General features: G+C 35.7%; 1 protein-coding gene across 1 annotated transcript in view; it reads left to right on the top strand.

The window, feature by feature from the left end:
• The window catches only part of LOC117330309 (DNA-directed RNA polymerase III subunit RPC1-like), a 35,599-nt gene that overhangs the window by 4,178 nt on the left and 8,238 nt on the right, over nt 1-23,183 (top strand). Inside the window, 26 exon segments of the mRNA XM_033888503.1 lie at nt 5,374-5,523; nt 5,699-5,855; nt 6,009-6,163; nt 6,554-6,607; nt 7,743-7,864; nt 8,395-8,494; nt 8,924-9,001; nt 9,483-9,620; nt 10,197-10,345; nt 10,669-10,810; nt 11,793-11,933; nt 12,333-12,402; nt 12,590-12,717; nt 13,438-13,573; nt 13,782-13,946; nt 14,590-14,674; nt 15,030-15,117; nt 15,476-15,587; nt 16,068-16,181; nt 16,948-17,105; nt 18,232-18,387; nt 20,220-20,347; nt 21,221-21,297; nt 21,705-21,797; nt 22,487-22,582; nt 22,975-23,126. Of these exon segments, the coding sequence (XP_033744394.1) occupies nt 5,374-5,523; nt 5,699-5,855; nt 6,009-6,163; nt 6,554-6,607; nt 7,743-7,864; nt 8,395-8,494; nt 8,924-9,001; nt 9,483-9,620; nt 10,197-10,345; nt 10,669-10,810; nt 11,793-11,933; nt 12,333-12,402; nt 12,590-12,717; nt 13,438-13,573; nt 13,782-13,946; nt 14,590-14,674; nt 15,030-15,117; nt 15,476-15,587; nt 16,068-16,181; nt 16,948-17,105; nt 18,232-18,387; nt 20,220-20,347; nt 21,221-21,297; nt 21,705-21,797; nt 22,487-22,582; nt 22,975-23,126 (3,144 nt within the window).

Below are 23,183 nucleotides of genomic sequence, written 5' to 3' on the forward strand. Positions count from 1 at the left end.
ACAATTAAAGTTTGTTATCGCTATTTCTGTGAAAGTAATGAAGGGATCTTTCTGAAATTTCATATGCATGTTCCCGTCGGTGCCTAGTTATGCATATTGCATTTTGAGACTAATCAGAAAACAACATGGCCGACAGGCAGCCATCTCAGATTTTGACAATTGAAGTTTTTTATCGCTATTTCTGTGAAAGTACTGAAGGGATCTTTCTGAAATTTCATATGCAGGTTCCCCTCAGTGCCTAGTTATGCATATTGCATTTTGAGACCAATCGGAAAACAACATGGCTGACAGGCAGCCATCTTGGATTTTGACAATTGAAGTTTGTTATCGCTATTTCTCAGAAGGTAATGAAGGGATCTTTCTAAAATTTCATATGCATGTTCCCGTCGGTGCCTAGTTATGCATATTGCATTTTGAGACTAATCAGAAAACAACATGGCCGACAGGCAGCCATCTCGGATTTTGACAATTGAAGTTTTTTATCGCTATTTCTGTGAAAGTACTGAAGGGATCTTTTTCAAATTTCATATGTAGGTTCCCCTCAGTGCCTAGTTTTGCATATTGGGACCAATACAAAACAACATGGCCGACAGACAGCCATTATAGCTAAATCTTAAATTCTATATATAGGTTCCCCTTGTTTGAAAAGTACTAGAGGGCTGTTTCTGAATTTACACAGATAAGTAAGACTTAGAGGAAGGGAAAAGTAGAGAAAAGATCAATCTGACATGGAACCTATAAAGATCATTCAATGGTGGGCGCCAAGATCCCTCTGGGATCTCTTGTTCTATGATAAATATTGCATTTAAATTATTTTTGATTTCATTTTGTTATCTGTCCTGTTTTTTAGCCCACCATCTGATGATGGTGGGCTATTCAAATCGCCCTGCGTCCGTGGTCCGTCCGTCAGTCCGTCCGTCCGTCCCTCCGTCCGTAAACAATTCTTGTTATCGCTATTTCTGAGAAAGTACTGAAGGGATCTTTCTCAAATTTCATATGTAGGTTCCCCTTGGTGCCTAGTTATGCATATTGCCATTTGAGACTAATCGGAAAACAACATGGCCGACAGGCAGCCATCTTGGATTTTGACAATTGAAGTTTGTTATCACTATTTCTGAGAGTGTACTGAATGGATCTTTCTGAAATTTCATATGTAAGTTTCCCTTGGTGCCTAGTTATGCATATTGCGTTTTGAGACCAATCTGAAAACAACATGGCCGACAGGCAGCCATCTTGGATTTTGACAATTGAAGTTTGTTATCGCTATTTCTGAGAATGTACTGAAGGGATCTTTCTCAAATTTCATATGTAGGTTCCCCTTGGTGCCTAGTTATGCATATTGCGTTTTGAGACCAATCTGAAAACAACATGGCCGACAGGCAGCCATCTTGGATTTTAACAATTGAAGATTGTTATCGCTATTTCTGAGAATGTATTGAATGGATCTTTCTGAAATTTCATATGTAAGTTTCCCTTGGTGCCTAGTTATGCATATTGCGTTTTGAGACCAATCCGAAAACAACATGGCCGACAGGCAGCCATCTTGGATTTTAACAATTGAAGATTGTTATCGCTATTTCTGAGAATGTATTGAATGGATCTTTCTGAAATTTCATATGTAAGTTTCCCTTGGTGCCTAGTTATGCATATTGCGTTTTGAGACCAATCTGAAAACAACATGGCCGACAGGCAGCCATCTTGGATTTTGACAATTGAAGTTTGTTATCGCTATTTCTGAGAAAGTACTGAAGGGATCTTTCTCTAATATCATATGAAGGTTCCCCTTGGTGCCTAGTTATGCATATTGCGATTTGAGACTAATCGGATAACAACATGGCCGACAGGCAGCCATCTTGGATTTTGACAATTTAAGTTTGTTATCGCTATTTCTGAGAATGTATTGAATGGATCTTTCTGAAATTTCATATGTAAGTTTCCCTTGGTGCTTAGTTATGCATATTGCGTTTTGAGACCAATCTGAAAACAACATGGCCGACAGGCAGCCATCTTGGATTTTGACAATTGAAGTTTGTTATCGCTATTTCTGAGAAGGTACTGAAGGGATCTTTCTCAAATTTCATATGTAGGTTCCCCTTGGTGCCTAGTTATGCATATTGCGTTTTGAGACCAATCCGAAAATAACATGGCCGACAGGCAGCCATCTTGGATTTTAACAATTGAAGATTGTTATCGCTATTTCTGAGAATGTATTGAATGGATCTTTCTGAAATTTCATATGTAAGTTTCCCTTGGTGCCTAGTTATGCATATTGCGTTTTGAGACCAATCTGAAAACAACATGGCCGACAGGCAGCCATCTTGGATTTTGACAATTGAAGTTTTTATCGCTATTTCTGAGAAAGTACTGAAGGGATCTTTCTCTAATATCATATGAAGGTTCCCCTTGGTGCCTAGTTATGCATATTGCGATTTGAGACTAATCGGATAACAACATGGCCGACAGGCAGCCATCTTGGATTTTGACAATTGAAGTTTGTTATCGCTATTTTTGAGAAATTACTGAAGGGATCTTTCTCCAATTTCATATGAAGGTTCCCCTTGGTGCCTCTTTATGCTTATTGCATTTTGAGATCAATTGGAAAACAATATGGCCGACAGACCGCCATCTTGGATTTTGACAATTGAAGTTTGTTATCTCTATTTCTCAAAGTACTGAATGGATCTTTCTCAAATTTCATAAGTAGGTTCCCCTTGGTCCCTTGTATTGCATTTTTGGACCAGTCTGTCCTGAAAACAACCTGGCAAACAAATAGCCATTATCGTTAAATCTCAAATTTCTTATATAGCTAGGATTCCCTTGTTTGAAAAGTACTGGAGGGATGTCTCAATTTGCACAGATTAGTAAAATGAAGGGAAAAGTAGAGAAAAGATCAATCTGACATGGAACCTATGAAGATCATTCAATGGTGGGCGCCAAGATCCCTCTGGGATCTCTTGTTATTTTTAGCTCACCTGGTCCGAAGGACCAAGGTGAGCTTATGCCATACCGTTGCGTCCGTCGTCCGTCCGTCCGTCAACAATGACTTCTTCTTCATAACCACTGATCAGAATTTGACAAAATTTTGTCAGAAGCATCCCTATGGGATGTGGACTCAAAATTGTACAAATGGTGGGGCTGACCCCCCTGGGGTCTGAGGGGCGGGGCCAAAAGAGGTCAATATACCTATATTGATATTAACGACTTCTCTGAAACCAAGCAATGGTTCTTGCTCATATTTGCCTGGTAGCATCACTATGGGGTGGGGATTCAAAATTGTACAAATGATGCAGGGGGCTGACCCCCTGGGGGCCTGAGGGGCAGGGCCAAATGTGTTCAATTGGGCTATATTGATATAAACGACTTCTTCTCTGAAACTGAGCAATGGATATTGCTCATATTTGCCTGGTACCATCACTATTGGGTGGGGATTCAAAATTGTACAAATGGTGAGGCTGACCCCACGGGGGCCTGAGGGGTGGGGCCAGAGGGGTCAATTTGGCTAAATTGATATGAACAACTTCTCTTCTGAAACCAAGCAATAGATATTGCTCATATTTGACTGTGAGCATACCTTTGGGGTCGGGATTCAAAATTGTACAAATAGTGGGGCCGGCCTCCCTTGGGGCTGAGAGGCGGGGCCAAAAGGGGTCATTTTGGCAGATTTGACATAAACAACTTTTTCTCTGAAACTAAGCAATGGATATCTCTAATATTTGACTGGTAGCATTCCCTTGGGTTAAGGATTCAAAATTGAACAAATGATGGGGCCAACCCCCTTGGGGCTGAGGGGTGGGGCCAAAAGGGGTCAATTTGGTTAAATTGATATAAACAAATTCTCTGAAACTAATCAATGGATATCACTCACATTTGTATGGTAGTATGGTCATGGGGTGGGGATTCAAAATTGTACAAATTTTAGGGTTGACCCCACCAGGGGGCTGAGGGGTGGGGCCAAAAGGGGTCAATTTGGCTAAATTGATATGAACAACTTCTTCTCTGAAACAGCTCATATTTGACAGGTAGCATTCTTTTGGGTAAGGATTCAAAATTTTATAAAGGAAGGAACTGACCCCCCGGGTGCAGAGGGCGGGGTCAAAAGGGGTCAATGGGTTTAAACAACTTCTTTTCTGAAACTAAGCAATGGATATCACTCACATTTGTGTGGTAGCATCCCTAAGGGGTTGCGCCAAAAGTCATTTTTTGGCATGACATAGCAATACCAGTGACAAATATACTTAATCATCATTCTTGTTTCATATATCATAAAATCCAGGTGAGCGATACAGGCCCTCTGGGCCTCTTGTTCAACATTGCCTTAATATAGGTCTTTGTTTATAAAATATACTTAATCATTCAAAAGTGACTTCAAAATTGGGAAATGTTCAGTGGCAAATTGGGAATTTTCTCAAGATTGTTTTTAGGGGAATGGGTCCTTTCAACAAACCCTGTTTCTATTGTAGGAAAATCCCTGTTTATGACTATAAAGGTGTTCATTGCCCACATGATAAAATATTGGTCAGATATCAAATTTAACCATGCATTTTGCCTCCAGATGTCTATTCCTACTTTCTTTGACTGGACAGTCTGGTGTCCAGCTTGACAATTAAAATACTTTCCTATAAATATCCCTGTTTAAAGGCTAAATTTGAGTGACACGATTATATGAAAAGCAAGGCTATAACTACTACCAGTATATATAACATAGAACAAGATCTAAGTACCCAGATTGTGAGTTTTTATTTCACTTCAACAACAGGTTCATGAAAGATTGAAAGTTTAATTTTGTTTTGATAGACAGTTAAATTTTCATTCATATAGCCCTTATTGAGATAAAAATTACATTAAGTTTATGTACTGCATGCTATATGAAAGCAATATGGGATTGGGCATAGCATGCAAAAAACTAGACTTTTTCCCATCTGTACCATGTCAAGTAGAATGCAGGCTTCTCAGTTTTGTTTGATATTTTTTTCGGAACCAATAGACAATCTTAAATTTGCACTTAATTCATTTTAGGCCGGAAATGGTAATATGCCTTGATGCTGACCACTTTTAATGTATTAGATTTTCCACCTTTTAATGTACATGTATCAGATTTTGATGACATATATCTCTAGTCTTGGAAGCAGTTCAGTTACTGCCATTTGTGTTCTGTTATGATATTTTCTGCTTTAGTCCACATGCACCATATATATTGGAGTGTTACCAGGTTCATACAAGGGAATTTGTGTGTGTCACAGCAGTTTTTGTTTTTCTGACTTCTTGCAATGGTGATAGCAGACAAGAAATGTATGATCAATATTAGGAATACCTTTAGATTCAAAGAAAAAATCATATTAGAATAATTAGTATGTGTTATAATAATGATTTCAGGGAACAAGTGAGAAAGACAACAACTGTGACACATGTGGAAAGGGACTGGCAGATTGTACAGGACATTTTGGATACATTGACCTTGAGCTACCTTGCTTCCATATAGGATACTTCCGAGCAATTATCAATGTTCTACAAATGACATGCAAGGTAAATAGCTCTCATTTCATATTGTTAATTTTTAAGAATTATGATTGAGTTAATATTCCTGTGAGTAAAGACTAAATGCCTCTCATCAGAAATAAAAATGTCTGATATTACAATTAAAACAAATTGAAAATGTTTATTGAAGCTCGAAATATTATACATATATATATGAATGCAGGAATGCAGTGGAATTCTGCTCCGTTCCGAGGACAAGACACATTTTTTAGAGAGCATCAAGCGACCACTCACCTACCTCCAATGCAAAGCAATGAAGAAAAAGATCTACGAAAAGTGTAGGAAGGTGTCCATTTGTCCATCTTGTGGAGCATACAATGGTGAGGAATACAGGGACATACTCATGATTAGTTTTATATTAGAATGAGTGTCGTACTTGGAAATCAATAAAATTTATGATAAAGTTTAGAATCAATTTAATCTATTTGTTATGTTACTGTGATATACTATAAAGTTTATTGATGATTTTATAGGTATGGTGAAGAAGTGTGGTTTACTGAAAATCATCCATGATAAGTATAAAACTGGCCACAAGGGTAATGAAATCATCCGTTCAGACTTCCTGTCATCCTTTCAAGATGCAGTGGAGCATGACAAGGAGATAGAGCCCCTCCTGAATAAAACACAGGTACTGGAGCTATTATTACTGGTAGTATATACTTGAAAAGTCCTTAATCTGTATTTGAAAAAAAAGTATTAATTTGAATCTGCAGTATTATCTTGTGTTGATATATATTTCTGGGTATATTGGAACTGTAATCATCAGTTTAGGAAAAGTCATCAGATTACCAAAAAATATTGTGATATATACCTGGTAAGCTTCAAATTACTGCCATTAAAATAGTTCTTTAAATGAAGAAAGTGTGGAGAACATCTATTGTACATCTGAGGTTATTAAAATCTTCCTCATAATTCTTGAAACAATTGATAACAAAACAAAAATATGATAAAACAAAGTAAAATGTTAATTGCAGATTATTGTAATTTATCAATGAATTTGGTTTTGGTGTTGTTGAAGGTTATACTCAATCCTGTCATGGTGCTGAAGCTGTTCCAGAGAATTTCTGATGAGGTTAGTATTAACCAATGTATTGTTTTCCACAATCTTGCAGAAAGGTAGAATATGTCCACATACAGTCATCCAATAATGCCAGTCTTATTTATTCTTTTTCTCTAATTGGGAATGATAATGCCACTGTTATATTAATATTAATATGGGGCCGCGGTGGCCGAGTCGTTAAGGTGTCCTGACACTTTATCACTAGTCCTTCACCTCTGGGTTGCGAGTTCAAAACCTATGTGGGGCAGTTGCCAGGTACTGACCTTAGGCTGGTGGTTTTTCTCCGGGTACTCCAGCTTTCCTCCACCTCCAAAAACTGGCATGTCCTTAAATCATCATTAGATGGTGGGCTATTCAAATCGCCTTGCGTCCATGGTCAGTGGTCCGTCCGTCCGTCCGTATGTCCCTCCGTCCCTCTGTAAACAATTCTTGTTATCGCTATTTCTCAGAAAGTACTGTAGGGATCTTTCTCAAATTGCATATGTTGGTTCCCCTTGGTGCCTAGTTATGCATATTGCATTTTGGGAACAGTCAGAAGACAACATGGCCGACAGGCAGCCATCTTGGATTTTGACAATTGAAGTTTGTTATTGCTATTTCTCAGAAAGTACTGAAGGGATCTTTCTGACTTTTCATATGTAGGTTCCCCTTGGTCCCTCGTATTGCATTTTGGGACCAATCTGAAAACAACATGGTCAACAGACAGTCTTTATCACTAAATCTCAAACTTCATATATAGAATCCCCTTGTTTGAAAAGTACTGGAGGGATGTTTCTCAATTTATACAGATTAGTAAGAGGAAGGGAAAAGTAGAGAGAAGATCAATCTGATATGAAACCTATATAGATCATTCAATGGTGGGCGCCAAGATCCCTCTGGGGTCTCTTGTATCAATTTATTTTAAAAAGAGGTTCTACCTGAAGTTTTCAACAATTTTTTGCCATAACTATAATGATGTTTGTTATATTAATTTCAAATATAAAATAAAATCATAATATTTATATGCGTAGTACATATCATACCTTTTTTCGTTGTAACCATGTTTCTGTGTGTCCTATCTTTGTCTTGATTTTTTAACTTTATTTTGGTGAAACTTTTCACACACACCATCAAAATCATCTTGAGAATTTATTGTTTTTCCTGTCAGGACATGCCGCTGTTGATGATGAACTCAGATATTGCTCGACCTGAAGACCTCATCCTAACAAGAGTTTTAGTGCCACCCATTTGTATTCGGCCATCTGTACTGTCAGACCTTAAATCTGGAACGTAAGAAGGATAAAAATTTTCTGTTCAGAAGCCATTGCTGCAATAAATTAGGACTGCTATGTGGATAGAATTTCAGTCTTGGGCATCATTAATTACAAATCATGTATCTTATCAAAATCTGTGATATTAGATATGGGTTACATTATTTAGTTCAACACTCTTGCCATAATTAATAGCACATTGAAATTGGTTTCCAGCTATATGTGCTAATGTTGAAAAAACCCAAATCAATCCTGTTTTTATTATGCCACAAAGTGTATATTTTGTACAAGTTCACTTGAGAATTTTACCAGTTTGCAAAGCATTTAAATATGGTGATGGGATGCTGATGGTTTGCTTTAAAGCTCTTACAGGATCAGATACGATTGCTTTTCAGCAAGATTTAAAGTAATAACAGTTTTTTTTTCAAATCTTTGACATGTTTTGAATTCAAGTTGAAGTTCTCCTTCAGCTCATTTTTTTAGCATTCAATTAAAACCAAAATGTCCAGAGTTTACATATTTCACAATCTTGTTATTTATTTTTTACAGTAATGAAGATGATATCACAATGAAACTGACTGAGATATTGTTCCTTAATGATGTCATTCAGAAACACAAGGCTACAGGAGCAAAGATGTATATGATTATGGTAAATCCTTTATTCTTCCTGACTCCTCATAAATAATTTAGAGTAGATGATGGAATACTCATTCCAATGTCATATGATCATGGAAGAAAAATAAACAGCAAAAGGAAATTGTTGAAGACCAGTTACCAACATGTCAGTCTCCCATTTCACAATTGTTAAATGATTTTGTTATAGACAGAATTTTGTAGGCAAATTAATGTACATTTTATTGATAACATCAAAACATATCCTGAAAATAGATATTCATGTGAAAAATAATAAATTTTGTGTTATTTACAGGAATCATTATAAAGAGGTTTATCTTAACACAAATAGCAAATAAAGACTGATGTAAACAAAGTTTTCTATCACTGTTTGTATTTTAATGAAATATCTTTCCTGATAATACTTCTACCCAACTGATGAATCTCATTCAAAATTATTTTACAGGAAGACTGGGACTACCTACAACTACAGGTGGCATTGTTATACAACAGTGAGACATCAGGCATACCTATACATATGCAGGTAATTCCTTACTGAATTATTGATTGTACTAAAAATAAGTGTAATTTCACCAGGGTATATTCATCATGTACACTGGTTGACCTTATATGGGTCATCCATGTACTGTTGTCATTATGTCAAGTGCAAATCCATTGGCTGTTGGGCTCAAACTTGAGTCACGGAAATGGGCAAAACAGAATATGATATGGCAGCAATGAAGAAATATTTGGAGCAAATAAACAAAATTTTTTTTTGACAAACTCAGTTGTAGACTGGTAACATTTTATTAGGGGCTTTCTAATTAGAAAGAAACAATATTTCACATGCTAGACATCGCTTATGTTGATGTAGATTGATTTTATAAAATATCATTCAGAAATACAAAGCACTGGAGACAAGATGCATATGAATGCATTTCATCATATGACCTCATGTTAATGTTCAGTTGTTTGTGTTAATTCATTCAATAAATACTTTTATTAATAGAGATTATTGGTTTCAGCCTAAGAAATCTACAAGGGGTTTTGTACAAAGACTGAAAGGGAAACAGGGTCGTTTCCGTGGTAATCTGTCGGGCAAACGAGTTGACTTCTCCGGCAGAACTGTGATTTCCCCCGATCCCAACATGAGAATAGATCAGGTTTGTTTTGTATGGTAATATTGTGGCTTGCTGATTTTCACCTGATATTGCAGAAATTAAAGACAGGGATTTTAATAAGTGTACTTTACAATTGAAGTGTAGTTGATTTAGCCTGTGCCAGATAGTAATCTACTATGAAATCATACCAAATAATATTTCATTGTCCTGAGATATGCAAACTTCCTACCTCAAGTCATTATTAAAGTCATTAAAGAACACAGTATAAATATGGTATAATGAGAGTTTTACATTAATTTATTGATACATATGGCTTTTATCACATTCCTGCGAATCACTGTGTATCATATAAATTGAAGAGAGAGAAGTAATAGTTATATCATTGATTTATGTTCAGTTTTCTTCTTAAAATTATGTGTGTAATATCTTTGCAAAAATATTTTAGTATTCTATTTCTATGAATTTAAAGAGAAATCAAAGACAGATTTTTTGTGTCTTGATAAAAAGTTAACCCCAGATATTAAATATTTCAACAGTAGGATGCCTTAGAAGATTATGCTTTCCTTATAAAAATATCTTTTGTTTGTCAGTTAAGTTTGATAATCTGCTGCATAATAGGTTGCTGTACCAGTACATGTCGCAAAAGTGTTGACGTACCCAGAGCGTGTCAACAAAGCCAATATAAAGATGCTGCGTAAACTGGTAAAGAATGGATGTGACATCCATCCGGGGGCTAACTTTATACAGCAGAGGAACCACATCAAAAGGTGGAAATCATTTTGAGCAATTATTATTGAACAATATTATGAACCATCTACAGATTTTTCTTGTTTGTAATTTTGTTTATTTTCAAAATGAAATTAACTATTTAAGGAATACAAAAATTTTTGAAGTGCTGATTTTGCAAATTGACAAGAAAACTAAAATGAATTCTTGGTTTTGTACTGATAATGGATCAGTCTTAAAGATAAGTTACAAAATGTTTCTAACAGCGTGAGCCTAAAGGCAAACACAAAGTTACCTTTATGTATACCATCTGCTATATATATATATATATATATATAATTAAAGAAGTGTTTTTTTTATTCAGATTTTTAAAATACGGAAATCGAGAAAAAGTTGCAAAGGAGCTCAAGTATGGTGACATTGTAGAACGACATCTGATAGATGGTGATGTTGTACTGTTTAATCGACAGCCTTCACTCCACAAGCTCAGTATACAGGCTTTTTATGTAAGTGCCCATAATCACTAGGTTTGTACATCTGCTTTACTTATACATACATTTCATCTGAATTCAATAATATGAAGGAATCAACACTCCAGACATCTTAAATAGCAGGAAAGTTCTGTAGTGAGGGGACCAAAACTTTGTCAAGGGGAACATTTATAGGGAACAACCAACCAATTGAAAAAATATATTTTTGAAACAGCCCCTGTGTATAGAAAGTTGAGCCAAGGATAAAATGTCGGGCAGCCACTGATTGGCCAGTATGTTATGAAGCGAGAAAATAGATATGTAGCCTGATAGGTAACTATCAATAAGAAATGTTGATATAAATTTCGTAAGTCCGATTGATTTTTTTCCCAAAAGTTCAGGTAATTATAATAAACAGGTAAACATTTAAGATTTTTGAGAATTTTTACTGCGAAATTCACCTATTTTCAAAATGGCTACCCTGGAGAAAATTTGAGCTGAAGGACCCAACTTTTTTTTTTGATTAGGTGTTATATCAGACCCTAAACTTTTGTTATAAACCATAATTGTCATATTGAATTCAAGAATTTGAATGAAATACTCCAAAACGTTACCACTAAAGTCTATGGGAAAACAATTAACACTAAAGTCTATGGGAAAACAATTGGTTGGTTGGTCTCTAGAAGAAGTTAATAAATATCTAGTTAAAACAATGGTGTATAGAAAGCTGCATTTTCTCCAGCACTACCATGGATAGAAGTTCTCTCTTTCAGGAGTCCTTGTGAAGGATATAAATTTTACTGGAATAGTCCTCAATAATGTGTTGATGACTATCATTTACTTTTAGGTTAATTTCTGTATACATACTGCACCATATTTATTCAGCAATAAGTTCATACTTATTGATTAATAACCTCTCCCATACCTATTGTCAGAGGTCGAAGGTTATGTGTTGACCATTGGCTTATTGCAGGATAAAAATAGTACCGTTAAATCTCTTCATTTATTTGGTTTTCAGGCAAAAGTTATGCCCCATCGGACATTTCGCTTCAATGAGTGCTGTTGCAACCCTTTCAATGCAGATTTTGATGGTGATGAAATGAATCTTCATCTGCCGCAGACAGAGGAAGCCAAGGCCGAGGCAATCACTTTGATGGGGGTGAGAAGTTGTTAAGATGTTAAGAATTTTATTTATTCCCATCCAGTTAATTTTTTCTCTATTATATGTTTTAATAATAGATCATTCTCCAAATGCTTCACAACATTTTTCTTTTTCTACCTCTCAATGTCTTGAAAAATGAGTGAGAAAAATGATTCCATACTAACGGTAAAGTATGTCTGACATTTAACAGGTATATATTCTTTTTTATGGAAATAATGTTCAGAACTTTTCATTATATTCACATGCATATGATGTAACTTAATTTGATTTAAAATATGTTTTAAATGTTTAACTGGGTGTGGAATGGTTTTTATAGCATTCCCAGAACAATAAGTCATACATCTGATTGTGTATATGTATGTTAGACATTGTCTGTTTCTGTTTTGTGTGTTTCAGTCTAAAGCTAACATCATAACACCGAGAAACGGAGAACCGCTGATAGCTGCTATACAGGATTTTATCACAGGTAGCTATATATTTCTTCATTTCATCTGAATTTGGTTTTCTTACTGAAAATAAAGCACAAAAAAAGATATTTTAAAATTATCATTGGAATAATTATAGTGTTTATTAAAGTCATAGTTTAGCTGTGGAATTTTCCTGATCTTAATAAGAAAAAAAGAAAACTCTCCATATTTTGAATTCTTTAACAGGTGCCTACCTCATTACCCAGAAAGATGTGTTCTTTGATCGGGCTCGAACCTGTCAGTTGATTTCAGCCATGTTGTCAGGGACAGACAGTGACATGAAGATAGATTTACCTCCTCCATGTATCATAAAGGTTAGTGAAGCTTGCTGATAGATTTACCTCCCCATGTATTGTGAAGGTTGATTGAAGCTTGCTGATAGATTTACCTCCCCATGTATTGTGAAGGTTGATTGAAGCTTGCTGATAGATTTACCTCCCCATGTATCATAAAGGTTGGTGAAGCTTGCTGATAGATTTACCTCCACATGTATTGTGAAGGTTAGTGAAGCTTGCTGATAGATTTAACTCCCCGTGTATTGTAAAGTTTGGTGAAGTTTGCTGATAGATTTACCTCCCCATGTATCATAAATGTTGGTGAAGTTTGCTGATATATTTACCCTGACCATGTATCAAATGTTGATGAACCTTGCTGATATATTTACTTACCCATGTATCATATAGGTCAATGATCTACCTTTTCTCTGTATCATAAATGTTTGGATGTGGACAACAAATTTTTAAAAAATTTCTAAATCTTATTCTATTAAAGTGACCATGTTATAATTATGTACAATTTATTAACATGAAATTTGTTAAGGTATAGATATAAATTAAATAATTAAAGTCAGATATCAATGATGTTCGAAATGAATTTGCAAGTACATATTGTAGTTAGTAATATGTTTCATGTACCACATTTCCTGAAAGTTATATACATTGTGATAAAATACCTCACTCTGAGAAGTGTGTTTAACCTTTATATCATTATGTGTATATGTTGAGTGCTCATTATTACCATTTTCCTTTTAATAGCCCTGCAAGTTGTGGACTGGCAAACAGATATTTGGCGTACTGTTACGACCAAATAAGAATTGTCCAGTGAAGGCCAATCTTCGTACTCGTGGGAAAAACTACTCAACAGGGGAGGATCTCTGCTATAATGACTCTTGTGAGTACATATTAATGATTGTTATTCTCCAGCACCCATCATGCATAGAGTTTCTTTTACTTTCTTGTGCTCCCATTTATTTAAAGGATTTATTAACTGGAATAGCCCTAAGAGTGAATTTTATTTTTTTTCAGAATTCAGTATTGAACCCAGTGATTTTAAGCAATTTGATCAACAGAATAAACAATTGTGATATTTGCTGTTGCAGTTGTTGTCATACGTAACAGTGAACTAATGTGTGGGTCAATGGACAAAGGAACGTTGGGGTCTGGCTCCAAAAATAATATCTTCTATGTGATTCTGAGGGACTATGGTGAACAGTATGCTGCCTATGCCTTGGTTCGCCTGGCCAGACTCTGTCCAGCTTTCCTCAGTAAGTAACAGGAAGTCACCACTTGTCAGTCAGCGGACATTAGATTCACTGCTATCCATAAAAAACTATATAAACTCTTTTGACTTATTGGTATATTATAAATGCATAAGAAAACTCTTTGACTCTATAGAAAATAACCTACCTCCATGAAGTTGCAGGGAGGGTCAAGGGAAGGACCTATCTTTCAAAATATTCAAAAATGCATATTTTTTTTTACACAAATACCATAATATCATAATCAAAGAATGATCGATTTAAAAAACAATACTGTTCTGAAAAAATGCTCGCAATTTAAAGAAATTTCTAAAAGACAAACTATATTACAAAATTGTTGCATTTTGAGTATTTTTATTGTCAATAGCAATGCTACTGTATTGACTACTGATAGACTATATAAGTATTATGAAAAGTAGTTATCAGACAAAATATTTATATTGTAGTCAACTATCAGATTTACTGACCTTCAAAATATTTTTCTGTAAAGTGTCAAGGAGGGCTAAAGTGTCAAGTGACCCTCTGTCATTTGTTTCTATACAAAACATTACTCTTGGTGACTTGGTTGAAATAATTATGATCATTAGGATAATCTAAAATAACCATACAGAAGATTATTAGAAAAATAATTACAAGATGTTTACAACAGGTAACCGAGGGTTTTCCATTGGTATCGGGGATGTAACACCAGGTGTTGGACTGGTCAAGGCCAAGAACCTACTTCTGGAGGATGGGTCAGTAGTAACCATGACAACCACATTACAATTTTTGTCCTGGACCTAAGGACCAATGCTACAATTGTTGAAAATCATGTTGATATGACTTCTTCAGAAAAATGTCTTCAGTTAATACATTGCACTGTATGTGTTAAATATTTTCCACTTTATACTTACTTGAGGTAAGAAAAAATATTTCAATACTTTAAAATTGGAAGTATTTTAAACGATAGAAAATAAGCCTCTAACTGTAAATCAATGCCAGCATAGCTGTGTTTGTCTTAATCTATATGTTGCCTTTGTAGTTGAAGAGTATGACTGTTTTGTAGTAATCTGTGTTACCTAATATGTCTCATTACTTTTTCTTGTACAGATATTCAAAGTGTGAGAGTTACATCCGTGACTTGGATGAAGGACGACTACAGACACAGCCTGGATGTAGTGAAGAAGAAACACTGGAGGTAATAGAGAAGGGGTTAGAGAATGATTTTCATTTGTTGGTTGCTGGGTTTATTCTCATAGGAACAGCTGATGGCTGTCTCCAGATCAGCAACATGTGGGAGGCCCAGTGCATGCTATCTAGAGCAACAGTAATAGTGTCATGCCCATGGACACAGCTGTGACAGTACAGTACGGCCTATGATCTCAGCTTCATGAGAAACACAAACCATCTTGTGTATGTTCGCCTCTGGGCCTTATTACAGTATAGATATGGTACTTTTGAATTAATCATTATTGCAAGTTGTCTTAATCTCATTACAGTCAGTTTAACACATTTTGGTGATGTCTTTAAGTGGTCATGGTTATGTGATGTTTCAGGCCTGTATCCTAAAAGAACTGTCTGTAATCCGTGACCATGCTGGAAAAGCTTGTCTTCGAGAGCTACACAAGAGTAACAGCCCCCTGACTATGGCCATCTGTGGTTCTAAGGGTAAGATCGACCAAATCATCAACATTGTAGACTTGTACTATGTTTAGTTTTCTTGTACCAGATCTAGAGGTGTTCAAGTGTAATTACATCAAAGTAGTTATATTCAAGAAACACAAAAAAAGAAAAGTTTTAATAAGAGTCGTATAAAGGTGTACCCTGGTGAGAAGTCAGGTTGTGGGGATTTGTGTGATAATACTTGGTTGCTGTTATCAAATGTTCATCCTCATCATTTAAACAAATTGATACTTCATCGTTTCATGCCATTTAATCTGTTTAGATGTCAGTTTTGTAGATCACGTGACTCAGTATATTTGTTTTTATTTCCACACTTTCCACTGCTAACATCACTAACAAGACTTAGTAGTATGACACATCTATATGATGGTGCAGTTTTATGTCCATAATTAACATGTACTTAATCTATCACTAAATTCATCTATAGAGGTGCTGTTCCCTTATCTTTTACACGATCTTTTGTAGGATCATTCATCAACATTTCTCAGATGATATCCTGTGTGGGACAGCAGGCCATAAGTGGTAAGAGGACACCCAATGGCTTCGAGGATCGTGCTCTACCTCACTTTGAAAAGCATGGTGAGTCTTATGAAGAAATCAGTAACATTCTCTGCCCTATGAAATGAAGGAAGGCATAATGATTCAGTACTGGGTCTGATCCAGATATATTCTTAATCAACGATATGTTTGATTTGTTTACAGGTTAGGACCCGACCCAGCAGTTAGACTGGTTCCCTACTAAGTTACCTCTCTACACAAAGGACTGGTAGCAAGTAACCATCTTGAGTAGAATTCCAAATTCAGCCTATGTGCATCTTTATTGCGTTGTTATGTTATCATGGAGATGTTCCTTCAGCTAAAGAAACAAGCTTCAATAGTGTCATGGTCATAAACATATTAGGCACTGTTTGTCTGAAGTAATTTTTAAAAATAAGATCCTCTTCCTTTGTTTATCAGCCAAAGTGTATGCTTCCTCTTGAGGCCGAGATCCATCGCTTTATGTTTATTAGGGTTTTCCGTGTCTTAAATTAGCAATACATATGTCATAGAATGTAACAATTGAAAAAATCGTCATGGTTACCCACTACCGATCCTTTGTGAGCGGAGTGCAGCTCTGGCTGAGAGAATTAAAGGAAGGAACCAGTCTACCCAGCAGTGATCTGAATCTGCTATATGTTTGATTTGTGAACAGCTAAGGACCCAGCATTGATCTGAATCCGCAATATGTTTGATTTGTATACAGCTAAGGACCCAGCATTGATCTGAATTAGCTATATGTTTGATTTGTTTACAACTAAAGACTCTACAGCAATCAAATTCAGCAATATGTTTGATATGATTACAGCTAAGGATCCAGCAGCACGAGGTTTCGTTGAGAACAGTTTCTACACTGGTCTGACACCAACAGAGTTTTTCTTCCATACCATGGCAGGCCGAGAAGGTTTGGTTGACACAGCAGTCAAGACAGCAGAGACTGGCTACATGCAGCGACGACTGGTGAAAGTAAGTCGACCACACCGTTTGTCTGTTAAGTGTTACAGTAGTGTTTGATGTTGTGCTGGTGCTTTTGCAGTAATTAACTACAGGTTCAAACACCCTGAGTAGTCCCTGAAAGTAGGTTCGATAATTGTTGTACATGTTGTCTCCAACTTTTAATGGCAGTTTAATTGTGGACTTTTATCTCTTCTATCCTTTAATAACTGTATCTTTCCTTTATGACTCCATGGACATTTCCTCACTTTCAATTGGAGTTAGGTGTTTGCCCTAACTATAATAACATAACTCTGGATGACTGACGGATGATTTCTGACAGTTGGTCCTGCCGGAGAGTAGTGTACGCAGGGTATTAATATTAGTTATATGTTTGCCCCAGTGAGAAAGGCTTTGTGTTTTGTCCCCATGCTGTGACCTACCTATATGTGTTGGACCATGTACAACAGAGCTGTAATATTACCTTTAAATCACATACGTAGCGGACATTTACAAAGGTGTGTAGAATATCTGTATAAAGGCATATCAGAAAAATATTTGAATACAATTTTAGTTGATGTAAGTAAACAGATAAAAATTGAATAGCATATAATAATGAAAAATGCTACTAACATTTGAAATTTGGCATGTGATTCTGTGAGTTTTAAAGGTAGCATTCATGAAGAATAATTAGCTTAATTTAAATTTATTATGCCACCATTTTTTAGAATAAAACACAACAAACCCAAGAGTTATACCCTAGACCAATAAATTGAACTGTTGATTCCTGCTAATGTCTGTTAAAAGTAGAAATTCATCACAAGAAATGAATATCGCATATTGTACACTTAGGGTGCCTAGGGTGTCTCAGTAGCCGTGATCTCTAATGCGATGAAAGTAGAATGCTGTCATGAGTACTGGTCGTGTTAGCATCATGCCACTCTTCCCTAGAAAATGAGATTGAGACGCACTGATGGCAGGGGATGGTGTTTGTTTGGTTAGTTTCCCCACTAACCCACTGATGGCACATTGGTTTTCCTCCAACATCTGTAATAACAAAAATGTTCTATTAGCAGTGATGTAATTAAAGCTTTACAGAGCTTATGATGATTAGAGGTTATTATTATCACTGATTTACATTTTATCCTGTGTTTTCTAGTCACTTGAAGACCTGTGTTCCCACTATGATCTGACAGTAAGGAGTTCTACGGGAGATATCGTCCAGTTCCTGTACGGAGGTGACAGCCTCGACCCAGCTTGCATGGAGGGCAAGGATACACCCATAGACTTCAAACGTGTGTTTGACCATGTCAGGGTCAGTGTATATCTTGAATTATTTAGCATTCACCTGGAATCTTTCATCGCTAAAAAATGTGTCTTGTCCTACATATCAAGCATTTTGTTTGACCATATCTGGGCTATGATGTAGATCTTTTATATAATTATAATAACAGAAAATAGTTACATTATACACCTAAAACATTTGACTGATATGTCAAGGTCTAGGTTGTAACCTTGTGATCACAAATTTAGATATTGTTTAAGCACAGACATGTTTGTGAAGGTGTAGTTTTAGTGTATTATTGTGTTAAAAATATGTCAAGAGAAAGCGGCTGATGCTTACCACCTACACATATACACATTTGTTAGGATGTTACAATCTTAGTTGTAGCTATAGGCATATACAGGTATGTGTATCCCAATTCAATTGCAGTCAGTTTCATCAAAATTTAAATTTGGACTTTCTTTTACCCACTATCGATTTTGAAACATAAGTGTTAATTCATAATATGTACATGCAGGCAACACACTGAAATAAGAATGCACCATATGTGCATTGAGTACATTGTCAATTGAAAGATGCCAATACAAAACTACCAATTTTGTGTCATGAAGTGTCATTGAGCTTATGGTATGGTGCATGAGTGGGCATCCGTTCGTCAACTTTTAACTTCTTCTTGAAAACTACAAGCAACTCAAAACTGATATTTTGTCAGCAAGTACGTAGGACGGAGTGGTATAAAGTTTACTCATATAAATGACCTTGACCCATTCTCAAGGTCACTAGGGTCAAGTAGTTGAATGTTCCTTTGTGAATTTTCTGCTCGTGTTCTAAAAGACCTGGAGTACTCATCTTTGGCCAGTTAATACCTACTATGGATTGCTAGGAAATTTTTTATACCAATGACCTCAATGGGCTCAAATATGTTGAAAATGTCTAGAATCTTCTCAAGTCCCAGAAGACCCAGAGGCCTGATATTTTGCTTGCATGTACCTAGGAAAGAGTGGTATAAAGTTTCTTCATATGAATTACCTTGACCTATTTTCAGACATTAGGACCAAATAGTTAAAAATAAATTTTCAAATCGTATTCTCAAGTCCTAAAAGACCTAGGGTACTCATTGTAGGCCAGTAGGTTCCTGCTATGGACTGCTATCAATGATATTTACCTGTTTTCCAAGTGACAAGATTTTAATATGTTAGAAACTTTAATGATCTTATTTTCAAGTTCCAAAAGACCCATATGTATAATATTTTTCCAGCATGTCACAAGGATTGAGTTGTATGTAGAATCAGGATACAAATGTCCTTGACCTATTTTCAAGGTCACCATTGAGAAATATGAATTATGTGACCTATTATGTACACTCTGTACTACACATGATCAACAACATGCTTCACATATTGCTACAGTATTGTACAGTATGTAATGGGTTTTGCACAGGTTATGTTTGATTTAACAAAAACACCATCAGACTGAGGTAATTTTTGGAATTTCAATACATTAACTGACTTGAACATTATTATATGCATCTATGCGAAACCCTACATTATGATTCACCAAGGCATCAGTGAATCATTTCATCTCTGTCAGAAATATAGTATGCCTTTTCATTAAACATTACTAAAATATACCTCAGTATTACAATCATAATGAAAATGGGAAATTATAAAGTATGTTGCCATAATTACTAACTGGCCACATGAGCAATTCAGGCCTTCTGGGCCTCTTGTTTGAATTTAAAATTCATATTCAGCATTATTGTTTCTTCAAGGCAATATATATTTGACACTTGAGAAAAAGTTTTATAGCAGTGCAAGTGCAAGAAATAGTTCACATTGGTGTAATATTTCAATATTCTACAGGCAAACACCAGAAGAAGTAGTCAAGGAGAAAAAGCACTCAATGGTAAAACCATTGTCCAACTGGTTGAACAGAAATTAGCTACCAACATGTTCCAGACCTGTAGTGCAGAATTTAAGAATGACCTTAAGTATGTGACTTTTACCTGTTATTTTACTATAGTGTGTTTATCACAAAATAAGCACACAATAAGCTTATTACCAGTGATTAATAGAATCTTTTACCCCCATGGAAGTGAGAAGGAAATCTTGATCGAAAGGGAAGATTCTTAAATGGCCAAAGATGAGGCTTTGATTATTTTTCTCTTACCCTGTTAACCAACTTATGTATCCAATATGGACATTACATCAATGCAAGGAAATGATGATGTGACGTGATTGAATTGTCATCGGGATGTCATTGTATTGTTGTCGTGACGTCATGGTATTGTTGACGTGACGAAATGCAATTATTGAGAATGTGTAGCTTGTCTCAATCTAGGGTGAGATAAGAAAATCTCACACCGGTAAAATTGTGAATATCCCTGTCCAGGGCAAGAGAAAAAAAATCTCACACCAGTAAAATTGTGGATATCCCTGTCCAGGGTAAGAGAAAAAAAAATCTCACACCGGTAAAATTGTGGATATCCCTGTCCAGGGTAAGAGAAAAGGATATCCAAGTCTACTGTGCTCCGTATAAAATTAAGAATATCCTATTTCATTGATCTTAAACAATACCACCCTACTCTAAGTCAAAGGTTTATGTAGGAAGTACTGTTGATCTTCTGGGCATATGACAGGGTAAACATGGTATATATAAGATAATTTAGCTGGTAATTAGTTACTATCATACCTGGACTTTTGTATGACATTGTTATCTACAGGTTACCACACATAAGATAGGATTTAATATATAGTTTAACCTTTTATGTTCAAGATAGGATTTCATATGTAGTTTAACCTTTTATGTTCTAAACCCTTTTGTTTATCAATGAAATGTCATTCTGTACAGGCAATTTATAAAGAAAATGGCTGAAAAGTATCAACAAATCTAGACAAAAGTATGGTATTCTTGATGAGCAGGAGCAGCGACTTCCACCAGGTAATTTGGAAAATCAGCATAGGATAAGTTCAGAAATTTGTAATTAATCAACCTTTATGCAACCTTTTTCAACTTCTTTCACTTTCTAAATGACTATTTATAATAATATATTATGTATGTAGGGACACAAGACATCTAGCTTTGATAACTTAATGAAGGGATTAAATGTGATTATTTAGTGTATTGTATAGAGTAGAAATGTTTCTGCATTAATGTTAATGATTTCAGTCTCAAAACCAAAAAAACTGATTACATCAAATAAATTTATCTCTTTACTGACTCAGGTTTACATGGATAAGCTGATTGTTTCATCAACAAGTTAGATTTTGAATATAAAACCATGGAAGATGTTTTCAGATATACATACAATGAATTGAGGACATTTTGACATCTCTTTGATTTAACAGTGCTCCTTGAGGTGGAGAGAGTGACTGAAACCCAACTTGACCATTTCCTGTCCTGCTGTAAGCACAAATTTATGCGGGCCCAAATAGAACCAGGTAAGCTGAAGGTCATGTGGTACTTATTTATTGTGTTATATCAGTAAGTGAATTTATTAATTTATTAATAATTCATTCTGGAAATTTATGTCTTTTAACATTGTACTGTTAATTTGTGCTACAAGTACTTTTAATTGGAACATTTACTTTGAATTTTGAGTGTAGAATGAATTTAACTGTTACACTGTGTATTAGATTTCAATATTATATTATATCTTTTAAATTTCTGCTTTGATTGCTGAATTCACCTCCTTGTTTTCTGAGTGCATTACAAATATGGGAACTGTACAGTTACTGTAATTACCTTTCAATACGTTAATGCCTAGTAAAAAGCTCATCATATTTATTGCAGTTCAGTATAATTGCTGAATTAGTAAACTAAATAAGCCCACTTCCTGACTTGTAAAGTTGTCTTTTGGCTCCTTGAGCATATTTCAGTATAAGTACGTTAGGTGAGTATTGTTTTTACTCCCTTGGCATATTTCAGGATAAATACAAAAGGTGAGTGTTGTTTTGTCTCCCTGGGCATATTTCAAGATAAGTACGGTAGGTGAGCATTGTTTTTACTCCCTTGGCATATTTTAGGATAAATACAGAAGGTGAACGTTGTTTTGTCTCCCTGGGCATATTTCAGGATAAATACAGTAGATGAGCATTGTTTTGACATATATAATCTCTGTGTTTTACAGGGACAGCTGTTGGAGCTGTGTGTGCACAGAGTATTGGGGAGCCAGGCACACAGATGACCTTGAAGACATTTCACTTTGCTGGTGTTGCTTCCATGAGTATCTTTGACATACACAGCTGACTCCTACGTTGAGATACCTTTGACTCTCACTCGCCTATATTGATGGAAAATCTGGCATCGGTAGGGGACATGGTATTGCTTTAGCATTACTCTCAGAGTGCTTGTTTATCTATATAAGTTGAAGTTCTCTCCAGATCAGGGGTGGCAAGTTGACAGGTTTTTGCAGGGAAATGACTAAATGACTATAATAATGCTTCACCGTTGTCAGGCCATTTGATTTTCCATCAGATTAAAAGTGTGAGTCAGAGGAAACTCACACTAACTTACAATAATACTGCCTTTTAGATCAAATCAGCGGTAAGGTTTGTTTCTTTTTCGGGAAATGTTCATTACAATGATGTTGGTACTTTGACCTTAACCCCAAAACAGACATCACACAGGGTGTGCCTAGGATTAAAGAAATCATCAACGCCTCAAAAATCATTAGTACACCCATCATCACAGCCCAGTTGGAAGTGGAAAATGATGCAGAATTTGCACGAGTCGTCAAGGGTCGCATTGAAAAGACAACTTTAGGAGAGGTTTGTTGATCATTACATTGGGTTTATAACAGTGCGACAGCCATTTCAGAGTGAAGC

The sequence above is a fragment of the Pecten maximus genome, chromosome 1, assembly GCF_902652985.1.
Source record: "Pecten maximus chromosome 1, xPecMax1.1, whole genome shotgun sequence".
In the NCBI taxonomy this organism is placed as follows: Eukaryota; Metazoa; Mollusca; class Bivalvia; order Pectinida; family Pectinidae; genus Pecten; species Pecten maximus.